The 18,466-nt window shown below is 48.8% G+C and overlaps 2 protein-coding genes across 4 annotated transcripts in view; one reads left to right on the top strand and one right to left on the bottom strand.

Annotated features, from left to right (window-relative positions):
• The window catches only part of LOC146010052 (uncharacterized), a 42,367-nt gene extending 31,576 nt beyond the window's left edge, over positions 1-10,791 (bottom strand). For 2 of the 3 annotated variants that reach the window (XM_083150892.1, XM_083150893.1), the window contains exons 1-3: positions 10,678-10,791; positions 8,429-8,620; positions 6,589-6,778 (exon numbers count right to left, since the gene is read on the bottom strand). In XM_083150892.1, coding sequence (XP_083007018.1) covers positions 6,589-6,778; positions 8,429-8,620; positions 10,678-10,782 — 487 coding nt within the window. In that variant the 5' untranslated portion in view covers positions 10,783-10,791. The remainder of the gene's footprint in view (positions 1-6,588; positions 6,779-8,428; positions 8,621-10,677) is intronic. The other variant, XM_083150894.1, reaches the window with a different exon arrangement.
• Positions 1-18,466, top strand: part of LOC146010088 (uncharacterized) — a 340,453-nt gene that overhangs the window by 154,587 nt on the left and 167,400 nt on the right. The gene's annotated exons all lie outside the window — the stretch shown is intronic.

Here is an 18,466-nt window from a genome sequence, read left to right as displayed (position 1 = left end):
GGTCAGGCCGTTCAGGATGGGCTCTCTGGTGTTCCACAGCCGGCGGGGATGCCACCCTCCCCTCTCCTCAGCCTCCCTCCGTCGACGGTGTTAATACAGGAGGGGGTTCCAGCAGGGGAGGAATTCCTCCGTCACCGCGTCTCTCAGCCGGCGGGCGGGCGCAGTCAGATGTCGCTGGCCTCGTCCGGTCCGTCACAGGGCTGTGGGGGTGCTGCGTCTCAGCAGATGGAGTTTTGAGAACACAGTCACCCCGTTAGCAGCTGCAGCCCTCCCAGCGTGATGTCCCCCAGTCGGCACCTCCGCGTCTCTCTCCGTCTCACCTCCCAAGATGGCGCCCGGCAGCGTGTCTCAGGAGAAGGGAACACAGCGGGGATCGTCACCAGGCGGTCAAGGCAGCGCAGGTACCCCTCCACCGGCTCTGCACCGTCAGGGGGATGCAGGCTAGTGAAATCTGCCGTGAGAGAGACACTCTCTTTCCGATTAAGGATTAATGCAGGATTATGCGGTCAGGAGCTCTGCCGGCGGGTAATTGTCTGCTTAGTAGCAGGCACACCTTTCTTTTGAAACCCATGGAGTACAATTCCGGAGAGTCTTAGTGCGGCACACATAGATGTGTAATGCACAAACCACATCCAAGGAAGACTGTTCAGGAGAAGCATCCAGCCCCCGAAAGGCAAGGACCACAATCTTCTGGTTGACATGAAACTTGAAAACCACCCTGGGGAGGTGAGAAGGAACGGTGTGAAGAACCGCCCTGTCAGGAAGGAAGATCAGGAATGGTGACCTACAGGACAGGGTCGACAGGTCAGACAACCTCCTGGCCGAAGCAATCGCCAACATGAAAACGGTCTTCCAGGTGAGCCAGCAAAGGTCCACCAACCTTAAGGGCTCAGACGCTGGAGCCTGAAGAGCTGTGAGTACCAAGGAAAGATCCCACTGGGCAACCGGGGGAACAAAGGAAGGGGGCTGGATATGGAGGACACCCTGCATGAATGTACAGACATACTGCAACAATGCCAACTTCCTGCGCTACAGGATGGACAAAGCCGAAACCTGTAAGGAAGATAAGCACAATCCAGCCTCTAGGCCCTTTTGTAAGAAGGACAGAATCCTGGTCAAGTCCTGGTATTGAAATGGTGCGAACGACACCAAGAAAAGTAAGCCCGCCAGATGCGATGGTAAGCACCAACCTGTCACGGACCCACCGGTCGCTCCTCCAAATACGTCAATCTGAGCAGCTCCGGCCGTGGCTGGGGTGCACTTTGGACACACGGGTCCCCTATATAAGGTCACTGCCACCAATGCAAGAACGGACGCTTGCATACATCTGGGTAACCAACACAATTATAAAGAAGGTTATAGTGTTCTCTTCTGGCGTAAAGTCCTCAGAACACAAAATCAGAAACTGGAATATGTAGGATTTGTTACTAGAAATACTACAGAGCTTTTCGTGATAAAAAAGGGTTACAAGATATTACAATGATTTTAAAAGTGCACAAAAAAGAAATACATCTCAAACAAAATAAAAGGGAATTAAAAAATGACAGAACTGTATCTTACACCTAACCTAAGTACGGATCCTGTAGTGGGGGGTCTCCACAAGAAACCTCCGGTCGCTTCCAGCTAGCTTGCTGTTCCCCCAAGAAGTACCACTGAAATATCGACAAGAGAGCGGTTTTATCTGCAGGCTCCCTCATCCCTCCCACCCTTGGGATTTTGACCATTTCCCTGCTGGACACTAGTGAATGTCCCCAGATAATTGATCTTGGTCCACTGCTTTGAAGTGGTCTGTACACACTCTTTTATCATGTAAAATGTAACCCACATTCCCCAATGCTGATAAGAAATCTATAGTGGAGGGGGCAGAGCACCTTTGGCCTGTTCTGGGCCATGCTGATCCAACCCCCAATCTGATTTATGAGGGGTCTTTGATCCTAATTCCAGAGAACTATACAGATGGTAACTGAGATATGTCCACAGTGCTCACAATCTGCAGGGGGGAAATGGCAGGCAACCCCCCTTTGGGTCACATTAAGTTTACACCCATAATACAAGGCATGCCCTGATCTCACACATAATAATGGCAGATAGGATTTTACAAACAATACCAGAAATACATTAATCTCACACCTAATAATAACAGGAGGCATGCTTTATTCGATCCATCACCTGATCGGATCGTGACGCAACTGAAGAAGGTTTGTGGGCCCTGAGCATAGTTGAGATTACCCTTGAGTTAAAGCCTCTGGCTCTTAACAGGGAGGTCTCAGCAGCCACCCCGTCAAAGCCAGACGCTGCAAGTCTAGATGTAGACACGCTCCCTGAGAGAGCAGGTCTGGACGTAGAGGCAGACGGATGAGAGCGGCCACTGACAGGGCCTGCAGATTCAAGAACCAGATCCGACTGCGCCATGGGGAAGCCACTAGGATCAATATGCCTCCTTCTGCCTTCAACTTGTGATCACTCTGAGGAGGAGCAAAATCGTGAGGCGGGCGTACATTAGACCAAATGGCAACGGGGCTAACAGAGTGTGCACCATGCAGGCCCCCCCATATAGGGTGACCTTGTGGTTGTGGTGTGATGCCATCAAGCCCACATTGGGTCTGCCCCAACAGCGTACCAACATCTGGATCACCTCCGGATGGAGGGCCTATTCGCCAGCATCCAGACTCAGAAAGTCTTCTTCTTAATTGAAGACTTCCGGAATAAAGATTGCTGAGAGAACAAGAATCTTCTCCTCCGCCCATTGAAAGATGCGGGAGGTCTCTGCCATGGCAGCCTGACTGCGAGTGCCTCCGTGGTGGTTAATATAAGCCACCATTGTCGCATTGTCCAACTGGACCTGCACAGTGCAACCTCAGAGTCAAGTTTCCACCAATCAAAGGGCCCATAAGACTGCCCTAAGTTCGAGGACATTGATAGTTGGGCTTCCCGTGCATTCCATACTCCTGAAAATGATCACTGGCAAGTCACCGCTCCCCACACATGGAGGCTGGCATCTGTGGTGAGAAAAGTCCACTGGTGAATCCAAAATGGTCTCCCCGCTGTAAGGTTCTGGTCTAGGAGCGACCAGGAGAGGGAGAGTTGTACAACCGGTGATAAGGCGATTATCTATGACCGAATGTTGGTGGAGAATCCTGAACACCTGGTGATGATTTCTAGTTGTAGAGGATGTGAGTGGAATTGGGCATATTACACCGTCGATACCATCGCAGGCATGAATGGACACCCGACTGAGGGAGAGGAGACTTGGGGCTACAGTGTCTTGCGACGCTCTTCTGGTAAGATAGATCCTTTGATGTACCTTATCCAACTGGGCTCCTAGATGGATCATAGACTGTGCAGGAATCATGGAGGACTTAGGCCAATATATAATCCAGCCGTGACATTCCAGGACAGACACCACAGTGCTTAGATGGACTTGGAAAATTCTGTCGATTGTGCCAGGATCAACAGATCATCTAGATATGGCAGTATCCTGGTACCCTGGTTGCGAAGTCTGCTGCCCATCACTGCCATTACCTTCATAAACACGAAGAGCAATTGACAAGCCAGAGGGCAGAGCTTGAAATTGAAGGTCCTGTAGTGCAAACTGCAGAAACCGTTGATGTTCTGGCCTGATGGAGTTATGCAGGTATTCATCCTGGATGTCCAGGGACACCATTTAGTCCCCTGGTTGTAAGGCCAGGACAATGAATCACAATGTCTCCATTCTGAACTTAGGGGCTCGAACAAAGTTGTTAAACTGTTTTAACTTAAGAATAGGACAGTATGACGCGTTGGGCTTCCGGAACAGGAAGAGGCTGGTGTAGAGACCAAAGCCTCGTTGAGGGTACCAGAGCTATGAAGCTGCATAGTAGGAGCTTCTGGATGGCTTGTTTCAGAGCCCTGAGCTTTTTTAAGTCCCTTCGAGAACTTGTGGAAAAGAACGAGTTTGGTGGATGATGTCGAAAGATCAGGGAGTAGCCTCGGGAGACCACATCCCGAACCCATGCTTCAGTTGTGGATTCCAGCCAGAAGTATAAACACCGCAAAAGGCCGCCTCCCACCCTGGGATCCCCCAGGTGGAGAGCCACCCCGTCATGCTGAGGGTTTGTCCTCCGGCTTAGAGTCAGGTCACCTGGCAGCCCAGGGACACTTTCCCTTGGCCTTGGAGGACTTGGGAGGCTGGGGTTGGGTTCTTGAAAAAGAATGTCCCCTACCTCTGCCCTGGAAGTGAAAGGACTGGAAGGCAACAAGGGGACGTGGTGTAGGGGTGGACAGTAGAAAAGCTGCTTTGGCAGCTGATACAGTAGCCACTATTTTATCTAGTTCTGACCCAAACAAGAGGGAACCCTTAAAGGGAAGCGCTTCTTAGGTTTTCCTAAAATCATGGTTTGCCTTCCAAGAGCGCAGGCATAGCACCAGCCTGCTGCAACAGCCGAATCAGACACATGGGAGGTTAGGGTAGCTGTATCAAGTGCTGCCTCCCCTAAGTAGAGTGTGGCCCTATTTATTATTTCAATAGTAGTTAGTTACCTGCACACCGGCCCTCGGCAGCGGTAGCCGCGAGGGTAGTTGCCCATTCCATGGGCAACCACCCATTAGCTACCCAGGTTGATGCCAGGGCAGGTCTAGCCACTGCACCAGAAGTGGTGTTAAGGAGTTTTAGTAAGTTTTCCAACTTCCGATCTGCTGGGTCTTTGAGGGACGCAGTTGGAATGGGTAGCATAGAGAATGGCACTAGTTTAACGACATGTACGTCTACCCTGGTGGCAGTTTTTCAGCGGACTCTATCCTCCAGAGGGATGGGGTAAAGGGAGGCAAACCATCTAGGTAGTGTACATTTTCTATTTGGGATCTTCCAGGCTTCCTAGAGGGTATCTTCCAAGTCTTTAGAGTTGGGAAATAAGGCTAGAGACCGCTTAGGACGTTTGAAAATAGGACCGGAGGATCTGGGGGGTTCATCAGGGTCCTGTAGATATAGGGCCTCTTTTACCGCTGTGACTAAGACTACCACATCAATACATGATGGCTGAGGGGTCCTCCTCATCAGCATCGTCATCTTTAAGTTCCCCTTCCTCATCATCCTGCTCATCCTCCAACTCCGTGTCAGTGTCATACTGAAGGAGGGGTAGGAATGAAAGGGTTTCCCTGACTGCAGCGCTGCGCATATTAAGGATTTCTGGAGGCAGATAAAGAGCTCACCTAAAGTGGCTCCAGTGCAGGGGGAGGGGGCAACCCAGCCAGGGATGAGGATGACATCACAAGCTGCTGGGGCGGTGCAGATGAGAGCTTATCTATTAGCTGTGCCATGATCTGAGTAAGGGATATGGCCCGGGCCGGCTCCTGAGAGGAGGTTGAAGCTGCGGGCGCCACCTGCGCATCATAGCAGCCTGTGCATAATCCGTCCTGGACATAGGAGGGGGATAGGTCAGCATTACAGCATGTACAAGACATCAATGCTGGGCCCGTCTTACTGGGTTTACCCCTAGAAGACATTTTCAGGTTTGAAATAAACAGGCAGCTTAAAGAGGCACAGCTAACACAATATACTTCTGACAGGCAGTGATAGTGTTACAGCAGTACACAATACACAGCAAGCATACAAGGAATACAATGCAATGAGAAATGTCACTCAGCTCCTTAAGCAGCTATGGCTGACTGGAGCATAAACTCTGTAACCTGAGTCCTTGGAGGAGAGGTACAGGGAGGACTGGCCCAGGCTCTCTGGCAGTGAAGGAGTGGATCATCGGGTGGCTGATAAGGTCTCCGTGTCCCTCCACACGTGCTGCAGGCAGGAAGGAAGGATCGGTGGCAGGAATCACTGTGGGATGTGCCGCCTACTGTCCCTGCTAGCAAATGCCCCCAGGGAAGTGACCTCAATCAGTGCCGGTAAAATTGCGGGGAACCGGTGTGCGCCGGGCTGCCCCGCTACAGGCACTGCTGACCATACACCTTTATCCCTGGTGGTCCAGCAGGAGTGGGTAGCATACCAGCCGTCTGCTTGCTAGCGCAGCCCTTATACCCTCCGGGGGAGGGGCCTGGGAAAAAAAAGAGCCTGTCTAACTACCTTGGGATTTCATCCCCTTCCTTGTAATGGCTGCCATGGGGATCATAGAAGAAAAATGAAGAAGGCTGCATATAGCCCCCTCTCTATGGTGCATGTTGGCTCCTCCAAGCACCAAAAAAACTGAGGTTAGCTGGCCTGGAGGCGGGGTAGAGGAGGGGAGGAGCCTGGTCTGCCTGGGAGGCAGGAGAAGTTTAATCTCTCGGGTGCTGGAATGCTCACTCTCCCACTCCACTACCCAGCGTTAGCCCTGTGGCCCTTAACGTGTCCCGAATAATAAAATAGGGGCGATGGCTATCGATGTATGAGATACACCAGAGAGTGTGTGGGGAGGAGACTGGTCAGATCTCTGGGCTGGTAACACACAGTGACATGATGTGAGGGGAGAGCAGGAGTATAATAGGGACTGATGGCTCCTGTCTCCCCCACTAGGCAGATGCATTGTCCTCATTAGTTTGGTCTGACAGAGGAGGGTGCAGGATAAGAGAAAGTTGTATTGGCAGAACAAGGACAATATGTAATAATTGATTATTCCTCACCTGTGCTGATATCTGTAGGGATTTCCTCCTCCTTACACTGCTGGTCACCCCTCATATATGTGTCTTCTGTTTCTGTATGTTCTTCCTTATCTGTCACACAAGACTCTTCTCCTTCTACCTTAATGTCAGTCACATCCGTCTCTTCTTCTGCCTTTATTTCTGCTCCCTTAATATTAGACAAATCTTCACACTGAACCAAAAAAATACCATTAGTAATGTCTGAGGTCATGGAGGTTACACAGTACAATATCAGTGTATAAGACACACACACACACACACACACACACACACACACACACACACACACACCTGCTGCAATTCATATAGTGACAGTCACTTTGGTATACTGGGGAGATCATTCCCATACCCAGCAGTCACCTCTCCAGTCACATCCCCTGGTGTTACTGTATAATGCCCCATTCCCAGCAGTCACCTCTCCAGTCCCATCCCCCGGTGTTACTGTATAATGCCCCATTCCCAGCAGTCACCTCTCCAGTCACATCCCCTGGTGTTACTGTATAATGCCCCATTCCCAGCAGTCACCTCTCCGGTCACATCCCCCGGTGTTACTGTATAATGTCCCATTCCCAGCAGTCACCTATCCGGTCACATCCCCCGGTGTTACTGTATAATGTCCCTTTCCCAACAGTCACCTCTCCAGTCACATCCCCTGGTGTTACTGTATAATGCCCCATTCCTAGCAGTCACCTCTCCGGTCACATCCCCCGGTGTTAATGTATAATGCCCCATTCCCAGCAGTCACCTCTCCGGTCACATCCCCCGGTGTTACTGTATAATGCCCCATTCCCAGCAGTCACCTCTCCGGTCACATCCCCCGGTGTTACTGTATAATGCCCCATTCCCAGCAGTCACCTCTCCGGTCACATCCCCCGGTGTTAATGTATAATGTCCCATTCCCAGCAGTCACCTTTCCGGTCACATCCCCCGGTGTTACTGTATAATGCCCCATTCCCAGCAGTCACCTCTCCGGTCACATCCCCTGGCGTTACTGTATAATGCCCCATTCCCAGCAGTCACCTCTCCGGTCACATCCCCTGGGGTACTTGTGTATTTTGACGGTGCCCATCGCATCACATACCAAAAGGCATGCAATGCGATATTGTACAATGTCAAAATTGTATGACATTGTATATGGCATACAATGCCATAAAATGCGATGCGATTAAACATTGTATATAAGCACCCTAATGGGTGCTTACAATGTTAAATGTACCCCCACGCCACCCCCCCACTATAAACGTGAACCCGAAGCGTGGCGAGCGCAGCGAGGCCGCGAGGGGCGGTGGTACGCGTCCTCTGACCTTTTCATACCCCCACTATCCACGTCGGCGTGGAGTTGAGAATAGAAAGTGTGGCGAGTGCAGCGAGCCACCGAGCACGAAGCGTTGCGAGCCCCGCGAGGGGACACGGATACCTCTGAAGCCCGCGAAGGGACGCGGATACCTGTGAAGGTATCCGCGTCCCCTCGCCACGCTTCGGGCTCGCTGCGCTCGCCACACTTTCTATTCTCAACTCCACACCGACGTGGATAGTGGGGTTATGAAAAGGTCGGAGGACGCGTACCGCTGCGCTCGCCACGCTTCGGGTTCACGTTTATAGTGGGGGGTAGCGTGGGGGTGCATTTAACATTGTAAGCACCCATTTTGGTGCTTAAAAGCACCCTTTAGGGTGCTTATACAATGTTTCATTGCATAGGGGGCAAAAATTGCGTTGCATGGCATGCGATAAAAACATTGCGCGATGGACATCGGGGGCGCCGCCAAAATACACAAGTACCTCCCCTGGTGTTACTGTATAATGCCCCATTCCCAGCAGTCACCTCTCCAGTCAGCAGCTGAATGATCTTGTTGGTGAGTTCCAGGATCTTCTGCTCATTGTCTCTCCCATGTATCAGTGAGTGAGGTGAGGGCACCGTTATAGGGCTCTGGGTCCTGCTCAGTCCTCCTGACACACAGGGATGGCTACTGGATGTCTCATGCTCCCTGGATCTCTTCTTCACTAAAGTGTAACCCTGTGTATTGGAAACATACTATCACTGCAGACACTCCCAGTCATGACCCTATTATTACTGTAAGTGATGTCACAGTGACGCTCCCAGATCCCCTCACCTCCCCAGTCACGTCCCTGTATTATTACTATAGATATACGTGATATTACTGACACTCCCAGATCCCCTCACCTCCCCAGTCATGTCCCTGTATTATTACTATAGATATAAGTGATGTCACAGTGACACTCCTAGATCCTCTCACCTCCCCAGTCACATCCCTGTATTATTACTATAGATATAAGTGATGTCACAGTGACACTCCCAGATCCCCTCACCTCCCCAGTCACGTCCCTGTATTATTACTATAGATATATGTGACGTCACAGTGACGCTCCCAGATCCCCTCACCTCCCCAGTCACGTCCCTGTATTATTACTATAGATATAAGTGATGTCACAGTGACGCTCCCAGATCCCCTCACCTCCCCAGTCACGTCCCTGTATTATTACTATAGATATAAGTGATGTCACAGTGACGCTCCCAGATCCCCTCACCTCCCCAGTCACGTCCCTGTATTATTACTATAGATATAAGTGACGTCACAGTGACGCTCCCAGATCCCCTCACCTCCCCAGTCATGTCCCTGTATTATTACTATAGATATAAGTGACGTCACAGTGACACTCCCAGATCCCCTCACCTCCCCAGTCACGTCCCTGTATTATTACTATAGATATAAGTGACGTCACAGTGACACTCCCAGATCCCCTCACCTCCCCAGTCACGTCCCTGTATTATTACTATAGATATAAGTGATGTCACAGTGACACTCCCAGATCCCCTCACCTCCCCAGTCACGTCACTGTATTATTACTATAGATATAAGTGATGTCACAGTGACATTCCCAGATCCCCTCACCTCCCCAGTCACGTCCCTGTATTATTACTATAGATATAAGTGATGTCACAGTGACACTCCCAGATCCCCTCACCTCCCCAGTCACGCCCCTGTATTATTACTATAGATGTAAGTGATGTCACAGTGACACTCCCAGATCCCCTCACCTCCCCAGTCACGTCCCTGTATTATTACTATAGATGTAAGTGATGTCACAGTGACACTCCCAGATCCCCTCACCTCCCCAGTCACGTCCCTGTATTATTACTATAGATGTAAGTGATGTCACAGTGACACTCCCAGATCCCCTCACCTCCCCAGTCACGTCCCTGTATTATTACTATAGATATAAGTGATGTCACAGTGACGCTCCCAGATCCCCTCACCTCCCCAGTCACGTCCCTGTATTATTACTATAGATATAAGTGATGTCACAGTGACGCTCCGAGATCCCCTCACCTCCCCAGTCACGTCACTGTATTATTACTATAGCTATAAGTGATGTCACAGTGACACTCCCAGATCCCCTCACCTCCCCAGTCACGTCACTGTATTATTACTATAGATATAAGTGATGTCACAGTGACACTCCCAGATCTCCTCACCTCCCCAGTCACGTCCCTGTATTATTACTATAGATATAAGTGATGTCACAGTGACACTCCCAGATCTCCTCACCTCCCCAGTCACGTCCCTGTATTATTACTATAGATATAAGTGATGTCACAGTGAGACACTCCCAGGTCCCCTCACCTCCCCAGTCACGTCCCTGTATTATTACTATAGATATAAGTGACGTCACAGTGACGCTCCCAGATCCCCTCACCACCCCAGTCACGTCACTGTATTATTACTATAGCTATAAGTGATGTCACAGTGACACTCCCAGATCCCCTCACCTCCCCAGTCACGTCACTGTATTATTACTATAGATATAAGTGATGTCACAGTGACATTCCCAGATCCCCTCACCTCCCCAGTCACGTCCCTGAATTATTACTATAGATATAAGTGATGTCACAGTGACACTCCCAGACCCCCTCACCTCCCCAGTCACGTCCCTGTATTATTACTATAGATATAAGTGATGTCACAGTGACGCTCCCAGATCCCCTCACCTCCCCAGTCATGTCACTGTATTATTACTATAGATATAAGTGACGCTCCCAGATCCCCTCACCTCCCCAGTCAGCAGGTAGATGATCTCCAGGGTGAGATTTAGTATCCTCTCAGTCATGTGACTCTGGTCCTTGTCCATCCTCGGGGAATCAGTGACGTGTCTCATTCTCACTGCTCTGTTATAAATATAATTACAATTACTACCACATAGTATAAATGTAACATATATGGTAACAGTAATGGTGCCCACACACGGTGAGATTTGAGCTATACAATGTGTGCTATGACATTTGAACTACATAAGATTTGGACTAGAATACACTATGTAATATAAATATGTAATGTACATATCACATGTGATTCCCCACACAGGGTGCGATATGAACTAGACCTGATGTAGTACAATAATGCCTGACTGCACATACAACTTTGCCATGTAATATGGATGACACGGTAGTGCCCATCGCAAGGCAAAATAAGCACGGGGTGAATCGCGCCATTTGTGGGATCTTTACCCCTTGTGTGCCGGTAGAGATGTTCAAAATGTCCACTAAAAATGCCACTGTCGCTCACATTTGTTATATAAAAAAAAAAAAAGTGTAAATAAAGGATTATATTTCCTATATAAAATACACATTACGATGAATAAAAATATTTGCTTGGTAATTTCCACACCTACTTTGACAAATTCACTTATAACTCAAAGGGTTAAGAGAAATCCACACAGGGGCCCAACAGCAACCTCTAATGCTTATATATATATATATATATATATATATATATATATATATATATATATATATATATATATATATATATATATATAGTCCAAAGAGCAGTCGCACCCGCTGACTTGAATGAATGGACCGTGCCAGGTCACACTTGAATAGAGAAAAGTCCTGTTAAAATGCTGCAGAGCACACAGAACAACCGGCACCAGTCATAGGAATGAAATTCAATGTAAATTCATTTAATGAAAAATATCCAGGCTCAGTACAGTGAGATGATCATGGACACCCATCAGGCAGATACAACAAGGCAATACTTTACACGTCTCCTCGACGGCCGTTTCGGCGCACACAGCGCCTTCATCAAGAGGGGTCATCAAGACACTGAGCCAGAGACCTCAAATATAAGAGGTGTACAGAGCCATACTCACCTGCGCATCGTCAGCTCAATCACAGGGATCCGGCGCTCACATCCAATCACCCACTCGCGCGTCACCGCAGTAAGCACCAGCCGCACGCGTGAACAGGAAGTCCATACGGCGGTGTGGAACTAAAGTGCAGCGTTCATCGCGGGGGGGAAGGCAATGTGGTTCCTGGTCCCAGGAAGTGAGCCGGGTCGCAGGTTGTTGCCATGGAAATCCGACAACAATGTGTGTATCACGTATAAGCCAAGATGTAGCCATAGTAACAGCAGAAAATACTAATACAAAGAACTTGTGTGCCAGAGGAGACATGCAAAAGAATTAACATAGCAATAAGTCAATAAGCGAATAACACCTATATGACGCATAACACACTAAATAGAACACCACATAAAATGGAGGACATCGGAAGCGGTAAATAACAAATAAAGCAATTAAACACTGTAATTACTTAATAAAAGGGGAAAAAGAGAACTCTTCATTTAAGCCAACCGGACTCATGCAATTGAGCTCATAGATCCAGTAGCATTCTTTTTTCATTAAAAGACCATGCCTGTCACCACCTCGCCTCAACGGAGGCACATGTTCGATGGGCATAAAGGCAAAGTCCTTAATGGAATGGCCCATTTCGACAAAATGCCTTGCTACCGGAGGGGTGCTGGCATCAATCTTCTGATAGGCCTTCTTGATTGAGGACCTATGTACTCCAATTCTCTCCTTTAACATTCTCATTGTTTTGCCGACGTACAATTTGTTGCACGGGCACTGAATTAAGTACACAACGTACTTTGTATCACAGTCCATAGCATGCCTCAAGTTGTATCTTTTGCCTGTTATGGGGTGTATAAAGACAACGGTTTTGATTATGTGTCGGCAATTGACACATCCGGTGCATTTCTGTGAGCCAACTGGCCTTGAAAGCCAACTTCTCTGATCGATTTTAGGACTAATGTCCGAGTAGGTCAACTGTTGTCTAAGATTTTGGCTTCTCTTGAAGCAGAACATTGGAGGGCTCTGACACACCTTCCCCATGATTGGGTCTGTACGTAGAATGTGCCAATGTTGCAGAAAGGCTTGCTTCATGGCCTTAGACGCTGTAGAATAGGTGGTCACAAAATGTAGCCTCTGTTCTTTTTCTTCTTTGACTTTAGGAATCAACAAGTCAGACCTGGATAAACTCAGGCATTTGGATTTAGCTTCGTCCACTGCTCTGTGGTCATATTGGCGATCAGTGAATTGCTTACACATATCAGTCAACACACCGTCTAGTGCTGCTCTATCAGACGTGATACGTACTGCTCTTAATAATTGAGAAAACGGTAATCCGCGTTTAAGCGGCTGGGGATGAAAACTGGATGCAAGTAAAAGAGTATTTTTATCGGTTGGCTTTTTGAAGAGTGACGTGACAAAAGTTTTTGTCACGTCACTCTTCAAAAAGCCAACCGATAAAAATACTCTTTTACTTGCATCCAGTTTTCATCCCCAGCCGCTTAAACGCGGATTACCGTTTTCTCAATTATTAAGAGCAGTACGTATCACGTCTGATAGAGCAGCACTAGACGGTGTGTTGACTGATATGTGTAAGCAATTCACTGATCGCCAATATGACCACAGAGCAGTGGACGAAGCTAAATCCAAATGCCTGAGTTTATCCAGGTCTGACTTGTTGATTCCTAAAGTCAAAGAAGAAAAAGAACAGAGGCTACATTTTGTGACCACCTATTCTACAGCGTCTAAGGCCATGAAGCAAGCCTTTCTGCAACATTGGCACATTCTACGTACAGACCCAATCATGGGGAAGGTGTGTCAGAGCCCTCCAATGTTCTGCTTCAAGAGAAGCCAAAATCTTAGACAACAGTTGACCTACTCGGACATTAGTCCTAAAATCGATCAGAGAAGTTGGCTTTCAAGGCCAGTTGGCTCACAGAAATGCACCGGATGTGTCAATTGCCGACACATAATCAAAACCGTTGTCTTTATACACCCCATAACAGGCAAAAGATACAACTTGAGGCATGCTATGGACTGTGATACAAAGTACGTTGTGTACTTAATTCAGTGCCCGTGCAACAAATTGTACGTCGGCAAAACAATGAGAATGTTAAAGGAGAGAATTGGAGTACATAGGTCCTCAATCAAGAAGGCCTATCAGAAGATTGATGCCAGCACCCCTCCGGTAGCAAGGCATTTTGTCGAAATGGGCCATTCCATTAAGGACTTTGCCTTTATGCCCATCGAACATGTGCCTCCGTTGAGGCGAGGTGGTGACAGGCATGGTCTTTTAATGAAAAAAGAATGCTACTGGATCTATGAGCTCAATTGCATGAGTCCGGTTGGCTTAAATGAAGAATTCTCTTTTTCCCCTTTTATTAAGTAATTACAGTGTTTAATTGCTTTATTTGTTATTTACCGCTTCCGATGTCCTCCATTTTATGTGGTGTTCTATTTAGTGTGTTATGCGTCATATAGGTGTTATTCGCTTATTGCTATGTTAATTCTTTTGCATGTCTCCTCTGGCACACAAGTTCTTTGTATTAGTATTTTCTGCTGTTACTATGGCTACATCTTGGCTTATACGTGATACACACATTGTTGTCGGATTTCCATGGCAACAACCTGCGACCCGGCTCACTTCCTGGGACCAGGAACCACATTGCCTTCCCCCCGCGATGAACGCTGCACTTTAGTTCCACACCGCCGTATGGACTTCCTGTTCACGCGTGCGGCTGGTGCTTACTGCGGTGACGCGCGAGTGGGTGATTGGATGTGAGCGCCGGATCCCTGTGATTGAGCTGACGATGCGCAGGTGAGTATGGCTCTGTACACCTCTTATATTTGAGGTCTCTGGCTCAGTGTCTTGATGACCCCTCTTGATGAAGGCGCTGTGTGCGCCGAAACGGCCGTCGAGGAGACGTGTAAAGTATTGCCTTGTTGTATCTGCCTGATGGGTGTCCATGATCATCTCACTGTACTGAGCCTGGATATTTTTCATTAAATGAATATACATTGAATTTCATTCCTATGACTGGTGCCGGTTGTTCTGTGTGCTCTGCAGCATTTTAACAGGATATATATATAGATATATATATATATATAGATATAGAGATATATATATATATATATATATATATATATATATATATATATATATATATATATATATATAGATAGATAGATAGATAGATAGATAGATAGATAGATAGATAGATAGATAGATAGATAGATAGATAGATAGATAGATAGATAGATAGATATCATCTGCCAGCAGAATTTCTGGATTCTAATCCTCATTGTGGTGAGTGTCCTATTGTGAGTGTTCACCTGTGAGGTGTATAGATCATCTGGGTTATTTCATTTCACTGTCATTATATGCCTTAATTATAAAGCCGTACATATTGGACGTATTGGTTATGCTAATGCGGGCATTTAGTCCACGATTGGTATTGTATACATTGGAATTCGGTGTATACTATGTACCATTTGTCAGTATATGTTCTGAATGTAAAGCCATACATACTGGGCATATTCGTTGTAGTGTTGTGGATATACAGGTTGTTGAGTATGGACTTGATGCACTATTTTTGGATGTGTATATACACCATGAACAAAGTCCAGAGATAAACTCTTGGGAAGTTATTCTCCATTGGGAAATAGACCTGGGTCTATATTGATAGACCAGAAATTGGGTAAAATAAATGACATCACTAGGACATACTTCTAATAGAACTATTCTTGAAATAGGTATACTTTCTACCAAGGTGGAGGTGTTTAAAACAACAGCTATAGATCATAAAAAGTGGGTGGCGCTTACCCCAGATCACGGTAGGTGGACACCATACCCTCTCCATAAGAAACAGTCTATTGATTTAGAGGTAATGATAAATTTATTATATCTTCTCCCAGGCCACACAAACATCCCAATTTTTTCGACGAATACTAACAAGAGACTTACTAAGGTCATACTTCCCTGATAAAAGATGAGAGACTGATAGGTAAGAAATCTTACGGCTCCTATGGATGTTAGTATACTATCCTATCCTATCGGTTCCCCGCTTGCTCGTCCTCTGACCCCAAAATTTCATATCACTTCTAGATTTTTTAATTGTTTGAAGAAACTCCCCTCCCTTTCCCTACACAAATTTTGTTGTGAGGTCAAAAATATTCCTTTGGTATGCATAGTATATACATTTTCACTCATTTTTTTATTAATATATGTATATGTTGTTTAGTCATAAAGCTTAAACCGCATTCTTGGGTTTTATGAATAAATAATTATTTATCTGACCAGGAGTCTACACTTTATATGGGAAAAGGACAAAAGAACTTTGGATAATTATATCAAAGTAATGGACTAATTGTGTCAACGGGCTAGGTGGTACTTGTTATAGCGCACTCCGATAACCCCCATTTGTATTTTCTTGCATACGCCAGGCTCTCGCTAACAAGAGAACCTTATCAGAGCAAAAGCGGTCTCCATAGGATTAGCGCACTACTGAGGTTAACATATAGTACAAGTGTTATAGGAAATAAGACCACTACGTCCACTGTAGTGAATGGTTATCTCTAAAGAAATGTAATAGTACACCAAAAGCTGCTCAACCTGTATGATGATAATAAAACAAATGTGCTATCAGAGACTACTAACCCTGATAATAATTAATAATAATGTAAATAAAAAAATAAAGCAGAGGCTGCTTAACTATATAACAAAAACACTTGAGGCTGCTCCCACTGTTTAACATTTCTAACAGGACACCAGAGGCTGCTCCCCCTGCATAACAATTCTAACAGGACACCAGAGGCTTCTCCCCCTGTATAACATTTGTAACACGCCGCCACATGTTGCTCCCCTCTGTATAAAAGAACACAAGATACTAGTCCCCATTTATAACATTTACAACAGGATGCCGCAGGCCGCCATAACCCCCCCCCCCCCCTGTATAACAGGAGGACACCGCAGGCCGCCCCCCCTGTATAACAGGAGGACACCGCAGGCCGCCCCCCCCCCCCCCCCCCAAGTATAACAGGAGGACACCGCAGGCCGCCCCCCCCCTGTATAAAAGGAGGACACCGCAGGCCGCCCCCCCCCCCCTGTTTAACAGGAGGACACCGCAGGCCGCCCCCCCCCCCTGTTTAACAGGAGGACACCGCAGGCCGCCCCCCCCCCCCCCTGTATAACAGGAGGACACCGCAGGCCGCCCCCCCCCCCTGTATAACAGGAGGACACCGCAGGCCGCCCCCCCCCCCCCCTGTATAACAGGAGGACACCGCAGGCCGCCCCCCCTGTAAAACAGGAGGACACCACAGGCCGCCCCCCCCTGTATAACAGGAGGACACCGCAGGCCGCCCCCCCCTGTATAACAGGAGGACACCGCAGGCCGCCCCCCCCCCCCCCCCTGTATAACAGGAGGACACCGCAGGCCGCCCCCCCCCTGTATAACAGGAGGACACCGCAGGCCGCCCCCCCCTGTATAACAGGAGGACACCGCAGGCCGCCCCCCCCCCCTGTATAACAGGAGGACACCGCAGGCCACCCCCCCTGTATAACAGGAGGACACCGCAGGCCGCCCCCCCCCCCTGTATAACAGGAGGACACCGCAGGCCGCCCCCCCCCCCCCCCCCCTGTATAACAGGAGGACACCGCAGGCCGCCCCCCCCCTGTGTAACAGGAGGACACCGCAGGCCGCCCCCCCCCCCTGTATAACAGGAGGACACCGCAGGCCGCTCCCCCTGTATAACAGGACACCACAGGCTGCTCCCCCTGTATAACATTTGTAACAGGCCGCCACATGTTGCTCCCTCTGTATAAAGAACACAAGATACTACTCCCCATTTATAACATTTACAACAGGACGCCGCAGGCCACCATAACCCCCGCACCACCACCCGTACAATGGGACACTCCCCTGTATAACAGGAGGACACCGCAGGCCGCCCCCCCCCCCTGTATAACAGGAGGACACCGCAGGCCGCCCCCCCCCTCTATAACAGGAGGACACTGCAGGCCGCCCCCCCCCCCCCTGTATAACAGGAGGACACCGCAGGCCGCCCCCCCCCCCCCCCCCCTGTATAACAGGAGGACACCGCAGGCCGCCCCCCCCCCCCCCCCCTGTATAACAGGAGGACACCGCAGGCCGCCCCCCCCCCCTGTATAACAGGAGGACACCGCAGGCCGCCCCCCCCCCCTGTATAACAGGAGGACACTGCAGGCCGCCCCCCCCCTGTATAACAGGAGGACACCGCAGGCCGCTCTCCCTGTATAACAGGACACCACAGGTGGCCCCCCGTATAACAGGACACCACAGGCTGCTCCCCCTGTATAACATTTGTAACAGGCCGCCACATGTTGCTCCCTCTGTATAAAGAACACAAGATACTACTCCCCATTTATAACATTTACAACAGGACGCCGCAGGCCACCATAACCCCCGCACCACCACCCGTACAATGGGACACTCCCCTGTATAACAGGAGGACACCGCAGGCCGCCCCCCCCCCCCCTGTATAACAGGAGGACACCGCAGGCCGCCCCCCCCCCCCCCTGTATAACAGGAGGACACCGCAGGCCGCCCCCCCCCCCTGTATAACAGGAGGACACCGCAGGCCGCCCCCCCCCCCCTGTATAACAGGAGGACACCGCAGGCCGCCCTCCCCCTGTATAACAGGAGGACACCGCAGGCCGCCCCCCCCCCCTGTATAA

The sequence above is a fragment of the Crinia signifera genome, chromosome 6 (genome assembly GCF_055691185.1).
Source record: "Crinia signifera chromosome 6, ASM5569118v1, whole genome shotgun sequence".
NCBI lineage: Eukaryota > Metazoa > Chordata > Amphibia > Anura > Myobatrachidae > Crinia > Crinia signifera.
The sequence above is the reverse complement of the archived record's forward strand: the minus strand, read 5'-3'. Positions and strand labels throughout refer to the sequence as shown.